The 23,473-nt window shown below is 34.3% G+C and overlaps 1 protein-coding gene across 5 annotated transcripts in view; it reads right to left on the bottom strand.

Moving 5' to 3' along the window:
• The window catches only part of GRIA2 (glutamate ionotropic receptor AMPA type subunit 2), a 155,151-nt gene that overhangs the window by 26,345 nt on the left and 105,333 nt on the right, over positions 1-23,473 (bottom strand). For all 5 annotated transcript variants that reach the window (XM_077753039.1, XM_077753036.1, XM_077753035.1 and 2 more), the window contains exons 7-12: positions 10,932-11,099; positions 10,473-10,577; positions 9,673-9,783; positions 7,970-8,176; positions 7,099-7,469; positions 2,359-2,557 (exon numbers count right to left, since the gene is read on the bottom strand). In XM_077753039.1, the coding sequence (XP_077609165.1) occupies positions 2,359-2,557; positions 7,099-7,469; positions 7,970-8,176; positions 9,673-9,783; positions 10,473-10,577; positions 10,932-11,099 (1,161 nt within the window). The remainder of the gene's footprint in view (positions 1-2,358; positions 2,558-7,098; positions 7,470-7,969; positions 8,177-9,672; positions 9,784-10,472; positions 10,578-10,931; positions 11,100-23,473) is intronic.

The raw sequence follows: 23,473 nt of genomic DNA, 5'->3' as shown, positions 1-23,473 counted from the left end.
AAAAAAGAACAGACTCTCAAATACAGAGAGCAAACTGGTGGCTGTGGGGTGGGGGGCAGATACGGGTAAAACAGAAAAAGGGATTAAGAGTACATTTATCGTTATGAACACTGAGTAATGCACACAGTTACTGAATCATTTTGTTGTACACCTGAAACTAATATAACACTGTATGTTAATTATACTTTAACAAACAAAGAGATAATGTATAAGAAACTGCTTTGGAAAGCGATGCTAATAAAAGTTATTAGTTTGCCCAAATTCTCAATATCACTTCTCTATTACTCTAGAAAAGGTAAGCTCACAATCTTACACTGGCAAATGGCACAGCACAAATAATGTTGGCAAGTGTACATGTATACACATCTATGAACCTACTGCACATTGGAACTATGCTGTCCATGGTCATGGTCTTGTGTGCCCTGCAACATTCTTTTTCCAGACTCATCTAGCCTTCTCATCATCTCGTCCACCAGGAAATCTGAATATACTGACCACGGACTCCTGGCATCTTAATTATTACACATATGTTTCTAAGGCTGACTGGGTTAAGGTATACTGCAAAGCTCAGGAAATATGAACAGACGGCAGTGGAAAGTACTTGGTACTACTGTTGTGCAAACAAGCTAATGACAGTAACCCTCAATCTACGTACACTACTCTGTAAGAGAATATATGGAAGTAAGTAAGATTGTTTTAATCAATACCAGTAGCACTAAGGAAACCATGATAGAGCAGATATTTTGCCTCATTCACATATTTAATTTACTTCAAGATGGAGGAATACTTATAAACTATACAAATAAAATAAATGAAAGTCTTATTGGAATATGAATAATAAAAAGTGCTTCAAAATAAGCTTCTAAGAACCGATGAAATATTATAATTTATTTTAATAGATCCATTGTTATGATCAAGCTAGAGCACTGTGTTACAGTAAGAATATTTGTATGTAAGGTGCCTGGGTGGCTCAGTTGGGTAAGTGTTCAATTCATATACAGCTCAGGTCATGATTGTAAGGTTCTTGAGATCAAGCCCCATGCCAGGGTCCATGCTGACAGCGTGGAACCTGCTTAGAATCCTCTTTCTTTCTCTCTCTGACCCTTCCCTGATCACTCTCTCTCTCTCTCTCTCAAAATAAATAAAATAAACTTAAAAATATATTTATATGCATATTACATCTATGTTCATAAATGAAAGCAAACTGTCATCAGTAGCAAATTTGTATTATAACATTCACACATAGAACTGCATTAAAGTCAAAGTAGCTGCGGATAGATTGACCACATTTCTGTGCTTCGGTCACAGTGCTTAAAGAAAGTGTCAAGGCCCTTTTCCCCCTACACACACCCAGATTATTATCTGTTATCAACTGTGGTCTGCCCCCACCACTTGTTCTCCTATCATATTTCAGCTCAGCTGAAGTTATTTGGAAAAGAGACAAGAGGCAATGCAGATGAAGCAGTCTTCAAATTATATCCTCTACAACTTCAACTCGAAGATGAAGCCCTAATCCCAATTCTGAAGTAAACTTGCCTAGATCTCACTCTAGAAAATTCAGATACATTCAAAGATATTGTTGGATTATCAGAGATCATCTTATGTTATATACATTGGCTGAAGACCTGCGTTTATCAGCTGTGTTTAAATATTTTAATATCATAAGTTCTTATATAGAGAAAATAGTATCATGAAAGAAAATTATGCCAACATCAATTTATAGGGCTTGTTCTAAAAACAAGTATTATAAGGCCACAATATTTTTAAAAAGTAAAATACACTTAACAGACACATTATAATTACACTACTCATTTTTTTAAAAAGTTAAGACCTTTGTTAGCCTCTTCTTGGAAACTTTGACAAAATATGGAAACATAATCTGTTTTCTGACAAGAAATTAATGTAACAGATTAGAAAGTGAATTTTCAACTGTAAACTATATAAAATACATGACAGTCATGTTTATTGAAAATAATACCAAAGACAACTCATTTTTGTTTCAAAAACAATAACAGTCTAAACTTAGTTATACTCTGCTTCAACTTTATTCCAAAAAGACAATCCATCTTCATAAAACTTAATTAAAAAATAATAATTATAAAATAATTCTATTGCAATGCTGTGTTTCTCTCCTAAGGAGTTAGGCATCAGGAAATAAGTAAAAATGGAGCTGAGGATAGGGAAAGGGAAGGGAGGGGTATGGAGACAAGGTCAAGAACAGAAGTAGAGTTAAGACAGAGATGGAGGTTACTATCACATGGCACCTTTGTGTAGAGCACAGCAGAGTGAGGGGGCAACAAAGTTTAAAATGGTTACATTTTAAGAGTAAAGTAAGAGGTAACAAACAGAATCTCTTACCCTGAAAAACTCTTTAGTGGATCCAGAGTCTAATGTTCCATAAGCAATTTCTGTTTGCTTAGAAAGATCCTCAGCACTTTCGATGGGAGACACCATCCTCTCTACAGTCAGGAAGGCAGCTAAGTTAGCCGTGTAGGAGGAGATTATGATCAGGGTAAAGAACCACCACACACCTCCAACAATGCGCCCAGAGAGGGATCTAATAACAAGTATGAAATGGATTTGTAAAGTGAAATGAATGACCTAATAAAAAAAAAACAAGTTAGCAGTATTGTGCAAATATTGACTTATATGGGAATATTTAACTTTATACTTTTCAATATATCTGCTATTTAATAAAACTGGAAGTTATTAAGCATTCTAGAGAAGGAGTACAGATTAGCTAAATCTAATGAGATACCCAGAGGCTAAAACTTCAGATTCCTTAGATTTTTTCATAGTTATAACATCCAAATTGTTTATGTTATAAAATCTCATAATGAAGCAATTTCAAGAAATGTCCAAATAATCTATCTAATTCTCATACTACTATCCATTCATGACATAAGCAAACATGAACAAGAGAATTTAAGATCACTCACAAAATTCACAATAATGTTGACAAACACAATCAAGTATTAAAAATAAAAGAATGTGCACCATTTAAAGTGATGAAACCCTCCTTTTAATTCAGCCAATGAAGTTCCAAAACCCTCAAAAAGGGCTAAAATTTCATTGGGGTTTTGTGTGTGCAAAAGCATAGGTTGTAGATACAATGCAGGATAGAAAATGGATAAAATGATATTACAAACAAAGGTATGACACAAAATATAATTCTTAATGAGTAAAAATCTGATGCTTCATGGCATGGACTGCTACGACCCTGTTCCTTTGTGCCTCCTGCTTAAGAAAAAAAGAAAACTCAAGGAAAAAGAAATTAGAACATTTAAAAGTTTGCCAAGATACAAATTTCTAATTTTCAGTATAATAAAATAATATTTCTTTAACCATAAATTCCTATTTATAACACTTTTTAAAAGCTTAAATAGATTCCTAATCATTTACTTTACACCCTAGGTAGATAAATATATAGAAAAAAATAAATATTTATCACATTATTTTGAAAGATTTGATGGGATGCTACATATGGGATTTAAGTAATATTAACAATCCAACATAATAACTTTTTTTGTTAAAACGTTATGTCTAACAATTAAACTTGTTACAGCAAAGATGTAACATTTCTAAAAAATTAAATACGAACATTTGGTAATTTATGGCCTAAAACAGACCTCTTGATATTTAACAGTAAGAAATACACCTTTTGATGAAACACAGGTACTGTATCAAATGACTGGGTAATATTTGTAGAATAAACTACTCTAGGAGTCAAGAAAAAGTGAGGAAGCTAATTTAAAAGTATTTTTTTAAGATAAGACCATCTGTTGCTAAAGGAGAGAAAGAGAGTGAGTGAGCAATGCAAAACAAAGAATATAATTAAGAGCCTTTATCACAATCTCCGAGAGATGCAAAGAATTAAATAAATATGATGCAATGGAAAAAGTTAACTTCTCTTATATTCTGAAAAGGATATTAAACACATTTTAAATTTAAGTAACCTCTTGTATAGACACAGCCACTCTCAAAATGTTCACTATTTATTCTATTTAAATGAAAAGTATAATTATATGACATGTACCCCATATTTAAGAGGGCAGTTCAGATCCCTTAAAACAAAATTGACTTCACAGTAATTGCTTTGACACTATACATCGCATAGTAATTGGTAATATATTTGAGAATCATTTTTATAAGTAATTCTGTTCCACTTGTGAAATAAACACAAGTTAAAGACATAAGTTGCTCTCAATTTCAGTGCTTATGCCAGATTTTAATGAGCTGAAATATGCCAATTTATTTAAGGTTTTAGAAGATATCTCAAAAAAATATATTGAACTTCTATAGCATTCAAAGCAGAACATTCCTGAGCAACTTACTATTTATTTGTTAAGTGTTTGCAAAGGATCGATTAATGTTTCTGAAAGAGTTCCAGAGAAATTTTTTGTGGAGAGGCAAATTCAATTTATGTTTTATGGTGACAGACAAAAATGGTTTATGTAAAAAATAAAATGGAACAAAATAAAACAAAACAAGAAGCAACCTTCACCTTTCTGCATCTGCACTAAAGGAGCAAACACTAGTATTCTACCATTACTTTTAAATCTCTATTAAAGAATTATTTTATGAAAGGTATTTTTATCCATTTCAATCCTCTTGAGATACTGGGGAGAAACCAGGGGTAAGCAGGAGAATAAAAGTCAACTTACAGCCTTCTGCTCTTACAATTTCTGTGGTTCTAGTTTACAGAAAACTAGAGTTAGTATATTCTAAACTTAGTTTTAGGCAAATGACCAATTCAGTTCAATAAATCATTCAAGATTAAAATTTAAATGTACTATTAATATTAATAATATATTTCCACATAATATATTACTTGAAAAGAGATGATAAATATCTTTGAAAATATTTAAAGAGCACTTCAAAGTGATCTGTGCATTTCTCACATCATCATCATCATCAGCAGCAGCAGCAGCAGCATTATTAGATACAAGCCTTTTCTATTCTTTTCTACACTGGAGTAACCATAATTACATTGTAAAAAAGTAGTTTGGTTTGTTTAGAAAATCATTAAATTTTCCAATATCATGCAGTATGTTCAATTTTTAAATGCACATATAACATAGAATGAAAGATATGCACACTTGAAATTTTTCAATGAAGCAAATATTGCTCATGTATACTCTGTGGCAAAAAATAAATTCATTAGTAGCAAGGAAAAATAGTCTATATAAAAATCTTAGCAGGAAGTAAAAAGTATTTCATATGAAATTGTAGTAAGTCATGACTCAGGAATGAAATCAAGAGCACAGAAAAAAGGCCATAGTTTAGGAAACAGGCTCACAGAAATTTAGAAGTTATCCGTATGTCATATTGGACACTGGGGTAACACAGATTATGGAAGGTGCCTGTGCTTCAGTGCCTATACATATGTTTTCCGGGCCTTGAAAAGCACTGGACACCTAAACAAATAACTTCAGAGCCATAATGCGTGAGAATCGCAAACCTAAGTCTCCACCTATGGGAACCCAGATCAATATATTCTACTTTATAATAAACCTCATACATTTCTCCTTACTTATTCAAAGGCATAGTTTATGTTACCCTAGGATAATTGCTTTATATCTCAGGAATAAAGTAGTATTATACTTCAGTAGCCTTCTTGCCAAAGATGAATAATTTTATTCTTATTTATTGACCAAAATATTCTTGGAAATCCCATTTAGTTAGAATTTTCTCCCTCATTATTAAAAACTTCTCTTTATGTCTTCAACTTAAATCAGATAAACCTAATATTGAGATAAAACTATATATATCTTATATATTTTGTCAGAGATCACCATAATTATATATTATATGCATAATTATTCTATATTTCTATATTATTCTATATCATATACATATTAAAGTTATTATACATGTATGCCATGCAAATACTATTGGCATATTTCTAATTCAGTGCAGTTCCATAAGAAGTCACAGGGAATCTTATGGAATTAAGATGGTTAAAGTCCAAATAATTTTTAACAATGTGTCCTACTAACAGACAAGTAAGCAACTAATAATTTCTGCATACATGATATATTTACTTGATCTCACTGGGTGGAGTATACAAAAAAAAGACTACAAAAAGATACATATTTTTTGAGTTTCTCATAGTTTTTTGAAATTAACCACTTATCTCCAAAGTGCTGAAAAACTAACAATATAATGAAATAGTATTAGAAAAGTCACCTCCTTTACTAGTCATTAAAATACCCCATAGAATCAAAGGAGAGTAATCAAACCTAGATTAAAATATGCCTGAAAACCAATAATTAAGGTTTTAAATGTGAAAAGAATCACACTAGAAAAAGTATAGTTTATTCTTCTGAAAAGCCAGATATGGCTATCTTTCTTATTCATGAATGAAACATGAACAAAGGCAAAATATATTTTGTGACATATTCGTTATATTTAGGCATTCTAATGTAGGAATTAATATATCATAATGAGACTAAAGGGGTCTAAAATATTCCATTTTGTGTGTGAATTACTATTCAATATGGCACAAGCCTTATGGAATGAATCAATCATCATCACCCAGCCATGTATTTTTTAGATACTTGGAAAATATATTATTGTATATTCCCTTTAATCCAGTGACCTAACCTTTAAAAAAAACAGAAATTTTATACCTTTCTGATACCATTTGCATGAGCTAACAATGGGAAAATAAAAGAGATGGGATGTGTGCCAATGAAGTTTTATAAACAAGTTATTGTTTTTGTAGTTAATAAGTAATGTTGCCCATTTTCCCATATACAGGTCTGTGGATCAACACACAGATGACTGTAAAATGAGAATATGCAGCAAAAACACGGTACCCCTCCAAGAAGGCATGGAATGATAGGAACCTTATGCATTTTATAGCCTCTCCATGGTGTGTATAATTTCACCATGAAATATATGCTCAACATTCAAAGAACATTGCTCAAATATTTCACAGTCTTACGCCGACGGTTAAGAGTCTGTCCCAAAGAGTCTCAAACCGCTTGGACAGGTAGTCGGCAGCTGTTTACTTCTTTGTAGTGAATTCATAAACACCATGAATATCCACTTGAGACCTAAAATGCACAAAGTTGAAGCAGGTGAGTGACCAACCTTGGCGAAATATCGCATCCTTGCTGCATAAAGGCACCCAAGGAAAACCAGAGACTATTAAAAATCCCAAATTCATTAGTTGATTCACTACTTTGTGTTTCTCTTCCATCTTCAAACTCCTCAGTGTGCCACTCGTAGGGGCTAAATCTGCTGACCAGGAATAAAACTACACTGACCCCAATGTAGGCAAAAACAATGCACATCCAGATCTCATAGGCTAAAGGATCAAGAAATGAAAACACTCCTGGTTTGGACTTCTGAGGCTTCTTGATCATGATAGATATCCCGAGGCTCATAAAGGGCTTTGAGAAGTCAATCACCTCTTCTCTCACAAGGGTAATAGTTAATGGAGCAATTGCAATGTCAGCTTTCTGTAAGGGAAACAAATGAAAGTAATAGTACCTGGAGTCATGGTCAAAAGAGGAATCATGCTTACATTATTGGATCAAAAGGGAAGGAAAGGAAATAAGGGAAATGTCAGTAATTATTTCTCTGGTAAAGTCCCAGTAAAGAATAAGCAAACAAAAAACAAATCTGTTCTCCAAATATCCCTCCTTTTTTATAAATACACAGTCCACTCATCTAACTTGATTTTTATAATTACATCTCTACACTGCATCTATGCCTTTGCAGCCTTTGGACAATTAATACGGCCCATATGCTTCAAGACAGATAGAATGTCTGTCTCATTTAGTGTGCATGTGTGCTTCTGACTTCATCCTTAATCTTCAGACGTTCACAAGGAAATAGAACAAATTTCTTAATGTGGGAAACCAAAAACCTCATATATGGTACTTTGCAGGGAAGGGAGGCATTCTGTCAACAAAAGTTCAAACCGAATGACTTTATTTGGGAGAAGAGCTATACTTACCCCATATACAAGTTCTCCAACCATCCCATTCCAAATTTTCGTGTCAGCATCCCTGGCCCCATACTTGCCATCCCCAACAATTGTCAACTTGTACTTGAACCCACAATGTTTGGCGATTTCTGCAGCCAAGTCAACACAGTAGCCCTCATAACGCTCATTGCCTTCAAGCATTTCATGATTTTTCTTCATCATAACATATGGAGATTCCTACATGGAAAGATAGTGCTTTCAATGATAAAAATAACGGTGTAACTACTCTAACCAAATCAAGCCTTCCAGTTTAATTATTACCTGTTATCCAGAGAAATGGTAGAGTATAAATGGTGGACAATATTAGCAAAAAATATTTAAGCATAATGCTTTTGAAAAAAGGTCATCAAATGTCTATCATTATATTTTATTAACATGGCTTGTACCTAGCCATACCAAAGTAAATAAGACACTCAAAAGCAGCAACTATTTGTTTGTCCCCTTGTCATGTTTGTTAACTCCTAGAGCTTAGACAGGAATATGCTGCTCAACCTCTGTTTTATTCAACTCTGGATCCACCACGCTCTCTTGTTAAGGCTATGCCATCCTCAAGAACCAGCATTCATCCAAAACCCTGTGCACTGCTTCTTCAAGGGTAAGGTTGATGTGGAAATAAGGTTCATGGTCAGTGATGCACAGACTAAAACAATCATTGCCATGGTGATGTATCGATGCTACCCTCTCACGTTTCATGTCTCACTTCATCTACGAAATATACTACCCTAGAATAATATTACAAAGATAGAGAGAAGCTTCCCCTGTAAACCTAAGAAAAAGGAGGTATGAAAATGATTCAAAATAGCTCAATATTCTCCTCAGGAAAGTAGCACCAAGCATATTTGGGGGCTCAGAGATATAGTTTCTCTCAATGGCATGATTAAGGCAAAATTCCTCAAATGTCCTGCTTATACTTATTAAGATATTTCCAAATTCCAATCAGTGTTTTTATTCAAAATGCTTATTATATTAACCTAGCTGTATTTTTCTTCCCAATATTGTTAGAATAATGAATCCCACAAATTTACTGTATCACTGCTTAATAAAGTAAAATACAATTGTTTTGTAATAAAACCATGTACTATTAGTGAACCCCATTTCCTCAATTTCATTTCACCAATGGCATGTCATGAGGATCTACATCTTCCTTGCCTCTAGCCAAAGTCTAGACGTTCAAAATTCAGTTCAATTTTATCACATTCATTCAGCACTGGCTATGTGTTGAGATTTGGGGTTAAAAAAAAGGGAGATTATCTTTATCTTTAAGAACTTCATCTTATATTATAAAGAAAGAGATGTTGACACCACTATGATGCCATGTAACAAGTGCAAAGATAAAATGTTCCACAACTGCATGGGAAGTGAAAGGTAGCGCACTTGACGAAATACAAGAAGCTGTCTTCAAGACTTTCCCAAGTTGTTCACACTTGGGGATGCACCAGTATACGAATTATTTGTCAAGCTAAATTTCAATATTGAAGAGGATAGGAAATATTTTGAATGCTTTATTTAATGCTTATGTCATCCTTCTGACAGAGTAAATATGCTATACATGATTAAAATGGTGCAAAAGCAGCATTGCATTAGTTATCTTAAAATGCAAACAGCAATTCTAGCTGGCAGATGTTTTTCATAAGAAAAACTAAAGTAAAGCATAGGCATCTGTAGCTAATTACCAAAATTGTAGTGACAACAACAGTCTTATTCTCAAGCCCAGAGGTATCGTTTCCAGAAGGGAGCTCAGTAAGGGTAACAACCATTTTGTCTACTTCACTCCAGTATCCAATCTGAAAAAGGTTACAGAAAGATAGGCACATGGATAAATGATCTTTCTATTAGCCAAGAATTTAATAATTTCAAACTCATTTCTGAATCCAAAATTACATCTAGGCATTAGCTAGGCTTCTTCTAAACAGCGATGTATCTTTTATATACATGACTCTAATAGAAATAGGGCTTATAAAAACAATGAAACAAAAACAATTCTTAAAAACAGCTTGTTTCTTCATGTTCACGTCTCATATTTTCCCCAGGTTAATCTGTTTGGGAGTGATCATATAGAAACAGAAATAAAATTCAAGCAATGACATTTTATCCATAACTGTTAAAAGAAAGATGTTGAACTAAAACATTAACGCATATTTGCACCCGCTATGTTTTGTCTTCTGAACCATAAACTGTCAGTGATAGTTCTTTCTCTTCTCATTAAACTTCTTATACCTTGATAGAAAAAAAAATATATATATATAAGGGGTTCATTCACAGTTGTTTAATGATTACATTTCAATGTTACTTACCAGAAACGAATAGATTAGATTTAGGAAAAAAAATATTTTAAAACACAACTGTTTCTGGAAGTAGTTAAACTCTACCTACATGAATATACATTTCCAGGACTCTTCGGAAGAAGAGGCGATGGGCAGCTAACTCACCTCCTCACAGAGAGAAAACTGCCTTTAGATCCCTAATGATTTACCTTCCGGGGCCCATTAGTTTTGAGTTCCATGATGTTAATTGTATAGTTTATTCTTTTTCCATTCTGGTCAAATTTTATATTTCCTGAGAGACCTTCAACCTGAACCTAATGAGGAAGGAAAGCAGCACAGTTATCAATTTAGTTCAACCAAAGGCACAAACGGGGTACAGACTATTCTCACTGGGCTCCAGTCAAGAAGAGTTCATTTATAAGATTTTTTTCCACTCTTTAACCTACCTTTGTGCTGTCATGAAATACTATTCACTTTATATTAAACNATTCTCACTGGGCTCCAGTCAAGAAGAGTTCATTTATAAGATTTTTTTCCACCTTTAACCTACCTTTGTGCTGTCATGAAATAATATTCACTTTATATTAAATATAACAAGGAGACTAATGAGTAGACAAAAAACAGTGTTCATTGTTAAGTCATATTCACAATCATTTTGAGCGACTAACCTGTTTGAGGGCCCTTTCTATTTCTACGCCTTGTCCCCAGGGGACTGCTGGGTTTGCCAGACAATCTCCTGCATTTCCCCTTCGGGAGATTTCAATTCTCTGCTTCCGTAGGTTGCGGAAAGCTTCAGTCATCACTTGAACAGCGTCATAGGTCAGAGCAGAAGTATACTGAAAAGCATCACATATTTGTCATAAGAATGGGACACAATTCGAGATTCACTGCACACTGGCCACCATACAATACCAGTTCAAAGTCTAAGAACTCTGAAACAATTCCTGCATCTAAAAATCTAAGAATCCAAGGGAGGTAGTACAGAATATTGGGACTAATGAGTGTGTTCTGAACAGTAAGCATCTCCTGTTATGTTAACATCTCAGCTATTTCAGGTGAGAACTTTCATAATTATGTCTTTTCTTTTCTAACCAATTTCTTATTAGAGCATCACTCTATGATCTGATTTGGGGATATAGGGAATGATCAAAATAACAAATAAATATCCCTCCATGAACGAGAGATTCATTTGGCAATAGGGAAAGAATACTGATTAGTTTAAGTCTTTAATTCTACCTTAGGCATGCTCACATAGATCAGCAATAGTCTTTGGAATGTTTTTAAGATCCCCTTGGTGATTATGGTAATCAAATGAAATCATCAAATTTCATAATTTCTATGCCCCCTTTATGCCTCAACAGTTTATTGTAACATTGGTTAGATCCCAATGGGACAGTAAGATTATTACAGGAGTTGGGGGCCAAGAAAAANAAACAAAAAAAAAAAAAAAAAAAAGCACTAAGTGTATGAAGCATTATCCATGGCTACATCAATATTACTTCATGCATGTATATATACCTCCATCTATCAAATATATCATGCTGCTATTATTAATGATAAACCACATTTTAACACAACCGCTTTAATGAATGCTGAGGAAATTTCTGATTTTGAGCATTTTTCAATCGGTAAGTAACAAAAGCATAGTGAATGAATATGGGTAATAAATGCAGTATCATACTGAATTTGCAACACAAAAATTCTTGACCACAAATCCAAAATGGCCGCTTAGTATTTCCAAGTAATGCTCCTCATTTTTATAGTAAATTAGTTCCTCCACTCTCAAAAATGATTATTTTATACCTTCTTTTCTCTAATATCCACAGTTTACACACTTCTCTTTAATTCCTGCTGATTATCTTGCCTTACACATCACTGAAAAAATAGAAGCCAAATAGAAGCCATAAGACAGAAATCTTTTATCTTCCAACCATAAAACTGCCAAGAGCACACACACTTTCCATTTCCCTCCTGAGTTGACAAAACATGAGGTGGCCATGCTTCTACATCAAGATAGCCACTCCAACAATGCACTTATGGGGTTCCTTAAATCTTTCTAAGAACATTTCATGTACAATTATGCATAACCTCAATATCCTGTATCAGCATTTTTTTCTCTCTCTACTGGATCATTTCTATTAGCAATTCAAATGCTCTGATATCTTTGACCACAAATAAAAAGATAGATGATGATAGAGGATGATACTGATGATAGATGATAGATAGATAGATGATAGATAGATAGATAGATAGATAGATAGATAGATAGATAGATAGAATAACTGCTTCTTAGGTTTAGATCTCCTTCTAATACCCACTCTCTTTTTTGGCTTCCTTCATCAGAAAATGTGTTAAGAGGAATTTTCTAAACTTGCCATTCCACATCAACCATCCTTGCTTTTTCTAAGAGGTCTCACTTGGTTCATTGCTTTAAATTACATGTACACACTCAAACATTGCCTCCTCAATGATTCCCTTCCTTCCCAGCACATTCCCAGTCACTCCCTTTCATATGACCTCCTTTATTTTCATCAGTATCACACTTTCTTTATTTCTTGACTTCATCTCTCTTCCCCATTGGAATATTTACTCTAGGGAAGTAGAAAACTCATCTGTCACCACTGAATTCTCAGAGCCTAAGTCAGCACCGGGCACGTTGTAAAGACTTAGGAAGGAAGAAAAGAATTCAGGCAAGGGATTCACAGATCTTGATAAGGACCTGGGACTCACCTTCTCTTCCAATCCAGTGAAAAGATTATATAAATAGATAATTGCAATCTACCTATTACAGTGTTATAGATTGGCCTGATGGTGGATAGATGTTTGTCTGGTTTATCCTTTTAAATGAGAGATATTACAATAAGGCAAATGAAAAATAGTTTATGTCATATGAATCATCCCCACTCTGCATCCAGAAATTTCTTGAGCCTCCATTTTTTAATGGAAAAATGGCAGTGTGAGGTTATCAGTCATTTAATCTTTGCATGAATTGGTTTAGGTGAATCACTTTCATTTGATCATATTAATGAGTCAAATTTGATGGAAAGTTAGTAGGAAGAAGAAAAAGAGAAAATGGTTTGAAGCCATGTGCCCTGTGATTGAGTGCTGTAAACTGTAATAAGATATTCATATTTACCTCTAGGTTTTCTTATTTATTGCTTCTCATAAGATACCAGTTATGCAAAGTCATTGCAGGCCTATATGTGAGCCTTTTACTTATTTAGATGGTCTTCTGGAGGCTTGCACTTGTGTTCCTCACAAATATCTCAGCTACACAGATCTAAATAAAATGCATCACCATTTTTTCCAAAAATCTGCAACCTTTTTTTCAAACTGTACATGTGAAAAATTAAGAAAATATAGTATTTAATAGGTCCAACTCAATTTAGAATAAACCCAAATTTCTGACAGTAAAAGAAGTTTAATACCTATACTTTCTGCCTTAAGAAAGTATTATGCAGCCATTAAAAAGTGATACTAATAAATGTTATATAGCAATATGAATAATGTCAATTATAAAATTAGTGAAAAACATTACAATTAAGCTTTTTAAAAAAAATTCTTCATTGATAAATAAGAGTGATTAAAAAATGGTAATATCCCTTCAACAAATGAGGGAAAGAAAAATAAACAAAATGATTACAATAATAGAAAGGAAATTTGGAAATTTCCAAAATAAGAGGAAATCCAAAATGATTATATTTCTTTTCCAAGTTTTCTAGAATATTCATGGACTACTTTTAAAAAACATTTTTTTAAATTATTTATTTTTGAGAGAGAGACAGCGTGAGCAGGGGAGGGTCAGAGAGAGAGGGAGACACAGAATCTGAAGCAGGCTCCAGGCTCTGAGCTAGCTGTCAGCACAGAGCCCGACACGGGGTTCGAACCCATAAACCGTGAGATCATGACCTAGGCTGAAGTTGGACACTTAACCGACTGACCACCCAGGCACCCCTCAAGAAAATCTATGTTATATCAAAGTCACTGTTTCATAACATAGCTACTTAAGCAAAGACCTGGAGAAATAAGACAACACATCAGGGTTTATCTGGCTTATGTATATGACTGTTTCTATTCTCCTAGAGGGAAAAAATGATTAATTTGCTTTCTTCTACATCAATTAGGTCTTTGCCAGTATGATTCTTAAAATAAAGTCTAGGTCACTGAATAGGAAACAGAGCCTAAATTGAATAAATTGGATATGCAAAAAAGAAGTATTGCAACATCTATTAAAAAGTTACAGTGAGATTTAAAAGCCAAAATCTTCTTTGAGTCAGGTTGCTCACATTTCTATGAGAAATCTATAAAGCCATCTGCTAAGTGCTTTAGAGGTCTATAAATGTTGGCGAACTACATTAAAAAATAAGATTAGGTTGAATGAACTAAAAGCATTTAGGTCTGTGCAGCATGTTACAATTATGATTCAGAGCATGAGCATAGTAAGAAGAAAAATCCTTTCAACCTTTTTCAAATGTTCAAATTTAATCAAGTCTCCAGTCTATTATCATTCTTAATTAAAAGTCACAATCATAGAAACACAATTCTGGACTGAGCAAAAATAAACAGACCCTGTCTCCAGAGTTCCTTTTTGTTTACATGCCACATATGTGGCTCGTTTATTTTTCTAAACAAATAAATTCACATTTTTTATTGCATTGTTAGATATTTTATTCTACCATTCACTAAACTAGGTGCAAATTAATTTGAAGGGAACACGATGTCAATGTAACTATCTCCTTCCTTGAAAACAAATGCATCATCTCTGCCCTGGTGTTTATGTTCTGTGAAATCCCTCAGCTGAGTTGGAAATTTATAATTCAGTGGGGGGCCATTATGTTTTGCAGTGTTCATATCACAACTGCATCATATCCACACTTTAAAGAAGAAATCTGGGAAAATGCTTTTATGGTCCATTTTCCAAATGCACTTTTTATTCCATTTTAAATTAGATTTATTGAGACTTATTTTTCACATATAAAATGAAATATGCATTTTAAACATGTTTGTTATGCCCAACAGTCATCAGACATTATTCAATAATACATTACTATAATCACTGGGACCCGAAAACAATTTTCTGACAGCCAAAAAAGGGAATAAAAAGAAGTTCTAGGTACATTTAGAATTTAATGAACATACAAAAAGGATAAATAGGCTATAATATAACATTTTATGGGTCATTATTATGATAGCACCTAGTCCTAAACATGTTATCTGCACTGTGCTAAAACAAACAAAAAAATTATCAAAGAAAGGTACTAGACTTTAGATATAATGAAAGTGTTAGTAAACTTGCTATGAATGACCATTTTCCAAATTTTCCTTGGCATCTGAAATTGAATTGTATATAGTTTAGAAAGCATTGAATATAACCTCAGAAGACAGAGCCCAAGTCTTGATTTTATTGTTGATGACTCAGTTGCCTTGGACAGTTTAACAAAAGTAAGAGTGTCCAAGGTTTGTTATCAATGAAATAAGGAAAGCAGTGTCTCTCTTATGTCATAGTAGTACTGGAAACACTCATGAGGAAATAAGAATTCATGAAACTGGGTGGTTTCCTAACAAGTCCATTTTAAAAATTCTATGCAACAAATATTTGTATTCTAGTTTTATAGATGAAGATTCCCAGGTAACAAGTTATATCTTGGCCAGGGTCACAAACAATTTAAGTGGAGTTTGAATTCAGATTTCTGTGTTTCTGGAGCAATGATGGTGTGCAACTGTCCTGGTTTGCTGCTAGTATTACTGTTTCAAGCAGAAAATCTGCAATCTCAGGAAACTCCTCAGTACCAGGCACACTGGGACAGTGGGTCCCTTTGTCCAAACACCACATCAGATGAGTAGAGTTACAGGAAATGGGAAGCCAGGTGATTAATAAAATGTGCTAAAAAAATACAAGTTATTGACCAGTGTTGTTTGCTTTCTTTTTTTCTTATTATTACTAACTGTGCTGGTATAAAACTAGCTTGTTTTGATGTTTTGAAAACCACTATCCCAATCTACAAAAAAGTCTGTAATAAGTTCAGAAAATTATTCTCACATTGGCATATTAAAGGCCCTGAGAAATCCTGCAGTGACAATTCCAGTTCAGCTTTGTCTGAAGAACATTCAATTTTAACAATTTCCTCGACACCAATTACTTTCCATAAAAATAATGATTTGTGTTACATACTTTGGGCTGTTAAAGTTTTATGGCTTGAAAAACTTTATCTACTAATTTTTAAATGACATCACTCATTTGATTAAAGTTATTATACACTCAATATTTCCCTAAAGAATTTTACAATATAATTCTCAATTTCTTCATTTTACAAAGTTATCAAAATGGTCAAAAATGGATGAGCTCTAAAAAAAACAGTAAACCAATAAGAAAGGAAAAACTCTAGAAAGTCTATTTGTTTGTTTGTTTGTTTGTTTATTAATAGATTCTGGGAAATGACCAAGAATCACCTAGAGCCATAAAAAAATGAACAGTATTAGCAAATACATTATAAACTTAAGTTTATTCACTTGTCTTAATTTCACATTGAATTGACCTCTGGAAAAGAGCTGTCTGTCATAAGGCTGTGTAAAACTTGTTGAATACATGCCCTTTGAAACTTTACTGCATGAAGTTACAATATCTTCACAGAAACTCAACATCAGTGGAGTAACAGGAACTCTCATTCATTGCTGGTGAGAATGCAAAATGGCACAGCCACATTGGGAGAAAGTTTAGCAGTTTCTTACAAAACTAAAACATACTCTTACCATATGATCCATCAATTGCACTACTTGGTATTTACCCAAAGGAGTCAAAACCATATGTCCTACTGAAAAACCAGCTCATAGACATTGGTGGTACCTTTATTCATAAGTGCCAAAATTGGAGACCATCAGGATGTCCACAATGAATCAGTCAGAGGCTACTGGTACGCCCAGACAATGGAATATTATCAGTGCTAAAAATGAGGGAGCTACCAAGCCATGAAAAGACATGGAAGAAACTTGAATGTATATTACTATGTGAAAAAAGCCAACCTAAAAAGGCTGTATACTGTATGAATCCAACTATATGACATTCTGGAAAAGGCAAAACTATGCAGACAGTGAGAGATCAGTGTTTTCCAGGAGTGGGAGGAGAGATAAATAGGCAGAGCACAGAAGATTTTCAGAGCAGTGAGAATAGTCACTATGAAACTATAATGATGGAAGCATGTTATTACACATTTGTGCCAACCCACAGAAGGTATACCACCAAGAATGAGCCGTAATGTAAACTATGGACTATGGGCAACTATGAAATGTCAATGGAGGGTCATCAGTTATAACAAATGAATCACTCTGGTGAGTGAAGTTGATACTGGAGTTGGCTATGCATGTCTGGGGGCAGAGATATATGGAAATTCTCAGTACTTTTGCTCAGTCCTGCTGTGAACCTTAAACTGCTCTAAAAAAGTTAAATCTTAATTACAAAATTTAAAAAGAGTCAACATCTTTAGTAAGCACACCAGCTGTATCACATTTCCAAGGGTGAAAAAGCCAGCTCCACTGGTAAGAAACCAAAATTGACATCCTTTATTATTCTTCATGAATAATAAAAATAATTTTTAGTCCACCAAAAGAAAGACTTTTCATGTAAAAGGAATACATTTAAAAAAAACTACACATTTTTATGTAAAGTATCCAGTTTGGCTACTGACTCTGACTTAAAGTCTTGCTTAAGAACCAATACTTTCACATTCTAAAACTTGGATTCACTTAAGAACTCAAATTTTCAAACAAAATTAATTAGGTTCATCAAGATGGAAAAAGCTGGTTTTGATTCACCTGTCAGTTTGTAGAGACTTTCTAAGAAGCAGATCTCTTAATCTGTTCGTTGCATAAATTCCTCCTTGAGCCTCCCCACTTCCTAGGAACCTTCTAACAAAATGAAAGTTTCTTATCTTTTATAATCCAGGAAAAATAAAACAAATATGTTCCAAGGTTATTTAGGATTTGATTTCGATGTCTGGAGTTCAGAAATGACTGCCTGCAAGTCACAATTTTTGAGAGACAGAGGAACCATTTGAGGTGTCACAGATTCAGCAAAAATTGGAACTGTTAGTGTATGTATGCTTTACTGAATGATTAAATTAGCACTTCACACAATCATGGCATTAAAGATTTGGGAGGAATCTGAGATATCACCTAAATTTATTCCCTTTACAGATGAAGGAATGCGGAAATGAGATAAACCCATTATCTCATAACAAAATGCCTTATTATTACATAGTAGTAATGCTTTTTTAATGCTCTAATGTGCATTTAAATAGTATGCTTTTAATGCCATAATATACATTTAAATAGTGCAATGCATTATTTTCCAATCATTTTTAATAAAATATGTAATTGTACCAATATCAAAAATTGAATTTATGGGTTTATTTCAGCCATATACACGCTTTTTAAACCACAGACTATAAAGTGGTGCCTGGATGGCTCAGTCGGCTAAGCATCTGGCTGTTTGATCTCACAGTTTCATTAAGCTCTAGTCCCATACTGGGCTCTGTGCTGACAGTACAAAGCCTGTTTAGGATTCTCTCTCTCTCTCTCTCTCTCTTTTTCTCTACTCCTCCTCTGATCATACTGTGTCTCTCAAAAATAAATCATTAAATTTTAAAAATCAACCAGAGAGCGGACATCCCTGTCGTGTTCCTGATCTCAGAGGTAAAACTCTCAGTTTTTCTCCATTGAAGATGATATTAAGAAAGATGCTGTATTTTGTCAAATGTTTTTTCTGCATCTATTGACAGATCATGTGGTTCTTCTCCTTGCTTCTATTAATGTGATGTATCACATAGATTTGCAAATACTGAACCAATCTTGCAGCCCAAGAATGAATCCCACATGATCACGGTGAATAATTCTTTTCATATTCTGTTGAATTCAATTTGCTAGTATATTGTTGAGAATTTTTGCATCCATGTTCATCAGGGATATTGGCCTATAATTCTCCTTTTTTGTGGGGCCTCTGTCTGGTTTGGGAATCAAGGTAATACTGGCTTCAAAGAATGAGTCTGGAGACTTTCCTTCCATTTCTATTTTTTGGAACAGCTTGAAAAGGATAGGTATTAACTCTGCTTTAAATGTCTAGTAGAATTCCCCTGGGAGGCCATCTGGCCCAGGAGTCTTGTTTGTTGGGAGATTTTTGATAACTAATTCAATTTCCTCTCTGGTTATGGGTCTGCTCAAATGTTCTCTTTCTTCCCTTTGAGTTTTGGTAATATATGAGTGTCTAGCAATTTGTCCATTTCTTCCAGGTTGTCCACTTTGTTGGCGTATATTTCTTCACAATATTCTCTAATAATTGTATTTCTGTGGTATTGGTTGTGATCTCCCCTCTTTCGTTTATGATTTTATCTATTTGGGTACTCTTTCTTTTTGTTCTGAGAAGTCTAGATAGGAGGTTATCAGCTTTGTTTATTTTTTCAGAAAAAACAGCTTTAAAATTCATTGATTTGTTCTACTGCTTTTTTGGATTATATATTGTTTATTTCTGCTCTAATATTTATTACTTCTCTTCTGCTGGCTTTGGGAAAGTCCTAGCCTCTGCAATCAGACAACAAATGAAATAAAAGGCATCCAAGTTGGCAAAGAAGTCAAACTTTCATTTTTCGCAGACGACATGATACTCTACATGGAAAAGCCAAAAGATTCCACTGAAAAGCTGCTAGAACTGGTACATGAATCAGCAAAGTTGCAGGATATAAAATCAATATACAGAAATTGGTTGCATTTCTATATACCAATAATGAAGCAACAGAATGAGAAACAAAGAAATAGATCCCATTTACAATTACACCGGGAAACATAAAATACCTAGGAATAAACCTAACCAAAGATGTAGAAGAACTGTATGCTGAAAGCTATAGAAAACTTATGAAAGAAATTAAAGAAGGTACAAGGAATTGAAAAACATTCCATACTCATGGACTGGAAGAGCAAATATTGTTAAAATGTCAATACTTCCCAAAGCAATCTACACATTCAATGCAATCCCAATCAAACTTGCACCAGAATTCTGCTCAAAGCTAGAATAAACCATACTAAAATTTGTATGGAACCACAAAAGACCCCAAACCACAAAAAGCCAACGTAATGTTGAGGAAGAAAACCAAAGCAGGAGGCATCACAATCCCAGACTTTATCCTCTACTACAAAGCTGTAATGTTCAAGACAGTACAGTATTGGCACAAAAACCAATGGAATAGAACATAGAAACCAGAATTGGACCCACACATGTTTGGCCAACTAATCTTTGACAAAGCAGGAAAGTATACAATGGAAAAAAGTCTCTTTGGCAAATGATGTTGGAGAACTGGACGGCAGCATGCAGAAGAATAAAACTGGACAACTTTCTTACACCACACACAAAAGTAAACTCAAAATGGATGAAAGACCTAAATGTGAGACAGGAAACCATCAAAACTCTAGAGGAGAAAACAGCCAATAACCACGTTGACCTCAGCCACAGCAATTTCTCGTTTGAAATATCTCCGAAGGCAAGGGAAACAAAAGCAAAAATGAACTATTGGAACCTCATCAAGATAAAATGCTTCTGCACTGCAAAGGAAACAATCAACAAAACTAAAAAACAAATGACAGAATGGGAGAAGGTATTTGCAAATACCTACTCTATGACACAGCAATAGCACTACTAGGAATTTATCCAAAGGATACAGGGGTGCTGATGCATAGGGGCACATGTACCCCAATGTTTACAGCAATACTTTCAACAATAGCCAAATTATGGAAAGAGCCTAAATTTCCATCTCTGATGAATGGGTAAAGAAGATGTGGCTTATATATACAATGGAATACTACTTGGTAATGAGAAAGAATGAAATCTTGCCATTTGCAACAACGTGAGTGGAACTGGAGAGTATTATGGTAAGTGAATTAAGTCAGTCAGACAGATATCATATATTTTCATTCATATGTGGAACCGAGAAACTTTTTAAAAATGTAATTTATTGTCAAATTGGCTTACATACAACACCCAGTGCTCACCCCAACAAGTGCCCTCCGCAATGCCCATCACCCACTTTCCTTCCACCCTCCCATTCACCCTAAGTTTGTTCTCTGTATTTAAGAGTCTCTTGTGGTTGCCTCCCTCCCTCTCTGTTTGTAACTGTTTTTCCCCTTCCCTTCCCCCATGGTCTTCTGCTAAGTTTCTCAAGATCCACATACAAGTGAAAACATATGGTATCTGTCCTTCTCTGAGTGACTCATTTTACTCAGCATAATACCTTCCAGTTCCATCCACATGCTGCTGCAAATGGCATGATTTCATTCTTTCTCATTACCAGGTAGTATTCCATTGTATATATAATCCACATCTTCTTTACCCATTCATCAGTTGATGGACATTTAGGCTCTTTCCATAGTTTCGTTATTGTTGAAAGTGCTGCTATAAACATTAACAGAAGACCATGGGGGAAAGGAAGGGAAAAAATAGTTTCAAACAGAGAGGGAGGCAAGAGAACTCCTAAATACAGAGAACAGACTAAGGGTTGATGGGAGTGTGGGGGAGAGGGGAAAATAGGTGAAGGGCATTGAGGAGGGCACTTGCTCGGATGAGCCCTGGGTGTTGTTATGTAGCGATGAATCATGGGAATCTACCCTAAAACCAAGAGCACACTGTATACACTGTATGTTAGCTAACTTGACCAATAGATTGTATTAAAAAATAAATAAAATAAAATAAAAAGTCAAAAAAATCAATCAATCAACCACACAATATAAGGAACTAAGCATGTCACACCTCTAGGATGTTATGTGGTAAAATATTTTAATATTAGGAGTAGGGGACATCAATGTGTCAGCAGTGGTTTTGGTCAGTTAAAATGTTCAAGAAGCAGAATTAATTCTAATAAGCCTCCAGAGTACTATACAATGCACGGTGTGAATTACCAAACTGAAAAAGTTTATGTTGTTTTCAGACAGGCCTAATAACTCTCTTAGGACAGCAATTTTAAAAAGTTTGGGTCTGTGTTTGAAGTCATTTCCTGAGTAAAATGAGATTCTGGTGGGAAAGTCTAGCGCCACAAAAATGTCAGTCACGTATGATTGTTGAATTCCTTGACATCAGTAGAACATTACCGACACAAAGTTGAACTACGGTTCAAAGTGTCGATGTGACAAGATAGAATGAGTAGCTGTAATCTGGCAAGCTGTTGAAGACACTGAAAACACTGAAAATCTATCTAAAAATAGATGTATTTGTAAGTTATTTTTGAGATAGTGGCAAATCATCTTCATTATCTGCCTCTTCTGAAACTTTTTTTACGGAACATAAAATGCTCACTTGAATTGTCCCACTTAAATTGAGAAGCTATGATCGTTCAGGTCTGATGATTACAGTCATTCTACATTTTACCAAGTAATATAATGCTACTCTTCTGCTAGGGCTGAATAAGGGACATAATAAATCCTAGAGCAGAAATTTTCACCAAATCTCATAACGATGATGATTACTTTTTTCCTTTCTTAGTGATTTAGTATTTTCAGATTTTATTTCTATTTTTCATTTCGTTACTCTTCATTTCAATAAATATCTATGTGTCTACTGTGTGCAAACCAATGAATGAGATCTGGGGCCAGTAAGATACAAATGATACAGACTGCCTCTCAGAATCTTGTTTTTAACCCAGGGGTATCTTTCAACTGAATTTATATTACTATGTAATAAAAGAATGGTCACGAGTCTTGCAATAATCATTTCTTTTACAAATAAAAAGATCTGAAAGAACTGGCATTTGTAACAAGCCCATTGATCCCCTCCATCCTAGGACCACATTTCAGACAACTATGATCTGTTGCCTGGGTTGTTTGAGATATCTTCCTAAAATCTTACCGGCCACCACATGCACATGCTACAACCTGTTGTCAGCCAAGTGGTGTGGTCAGTAATCTTCCCATATCAGAACATGATATTCATTCTCTTCTAGTGAATCCCTGTTGCACTCTGAATAGGACAAACAATTCCTTCGTAAATCAACAAGTCACACAAAATCTAGATCATACATATTTCTCTTTTTTAAAAAAATTTATTTATTTATTTTGAGAAAGAGAGAAAGTATGAGTAGGGGAGGGAAGAGAGAGAGGGAAAGAGAGAGAATCCCAAGCAGGCTCTGCTCTGTCAGCACAGAGCCTAATATAGGTCTTGAACCCATGAACTGTGAGATCA

Source organism: Crocuta crocuta, unplaced genomic scaffold (genome assembly GCF_008692635.1).
Source record: "Crocuta crocuta isolate KB4526 unplaced genomic scaffold, BGI_CrCroc_1.0 scaffold591, whole genome shotgun sequence".
Taxonomy (NCBI): Eukaryota; Metazoa; Chordata; class Mammalia; order Carnivora; family Hyaenidae; genus Crocuta; species Crocuta crocuta.
Note: the sequence above shows the minus strand (reverse complement) of the source record. Positions and strands in the feature narration are given on the sequence as shown.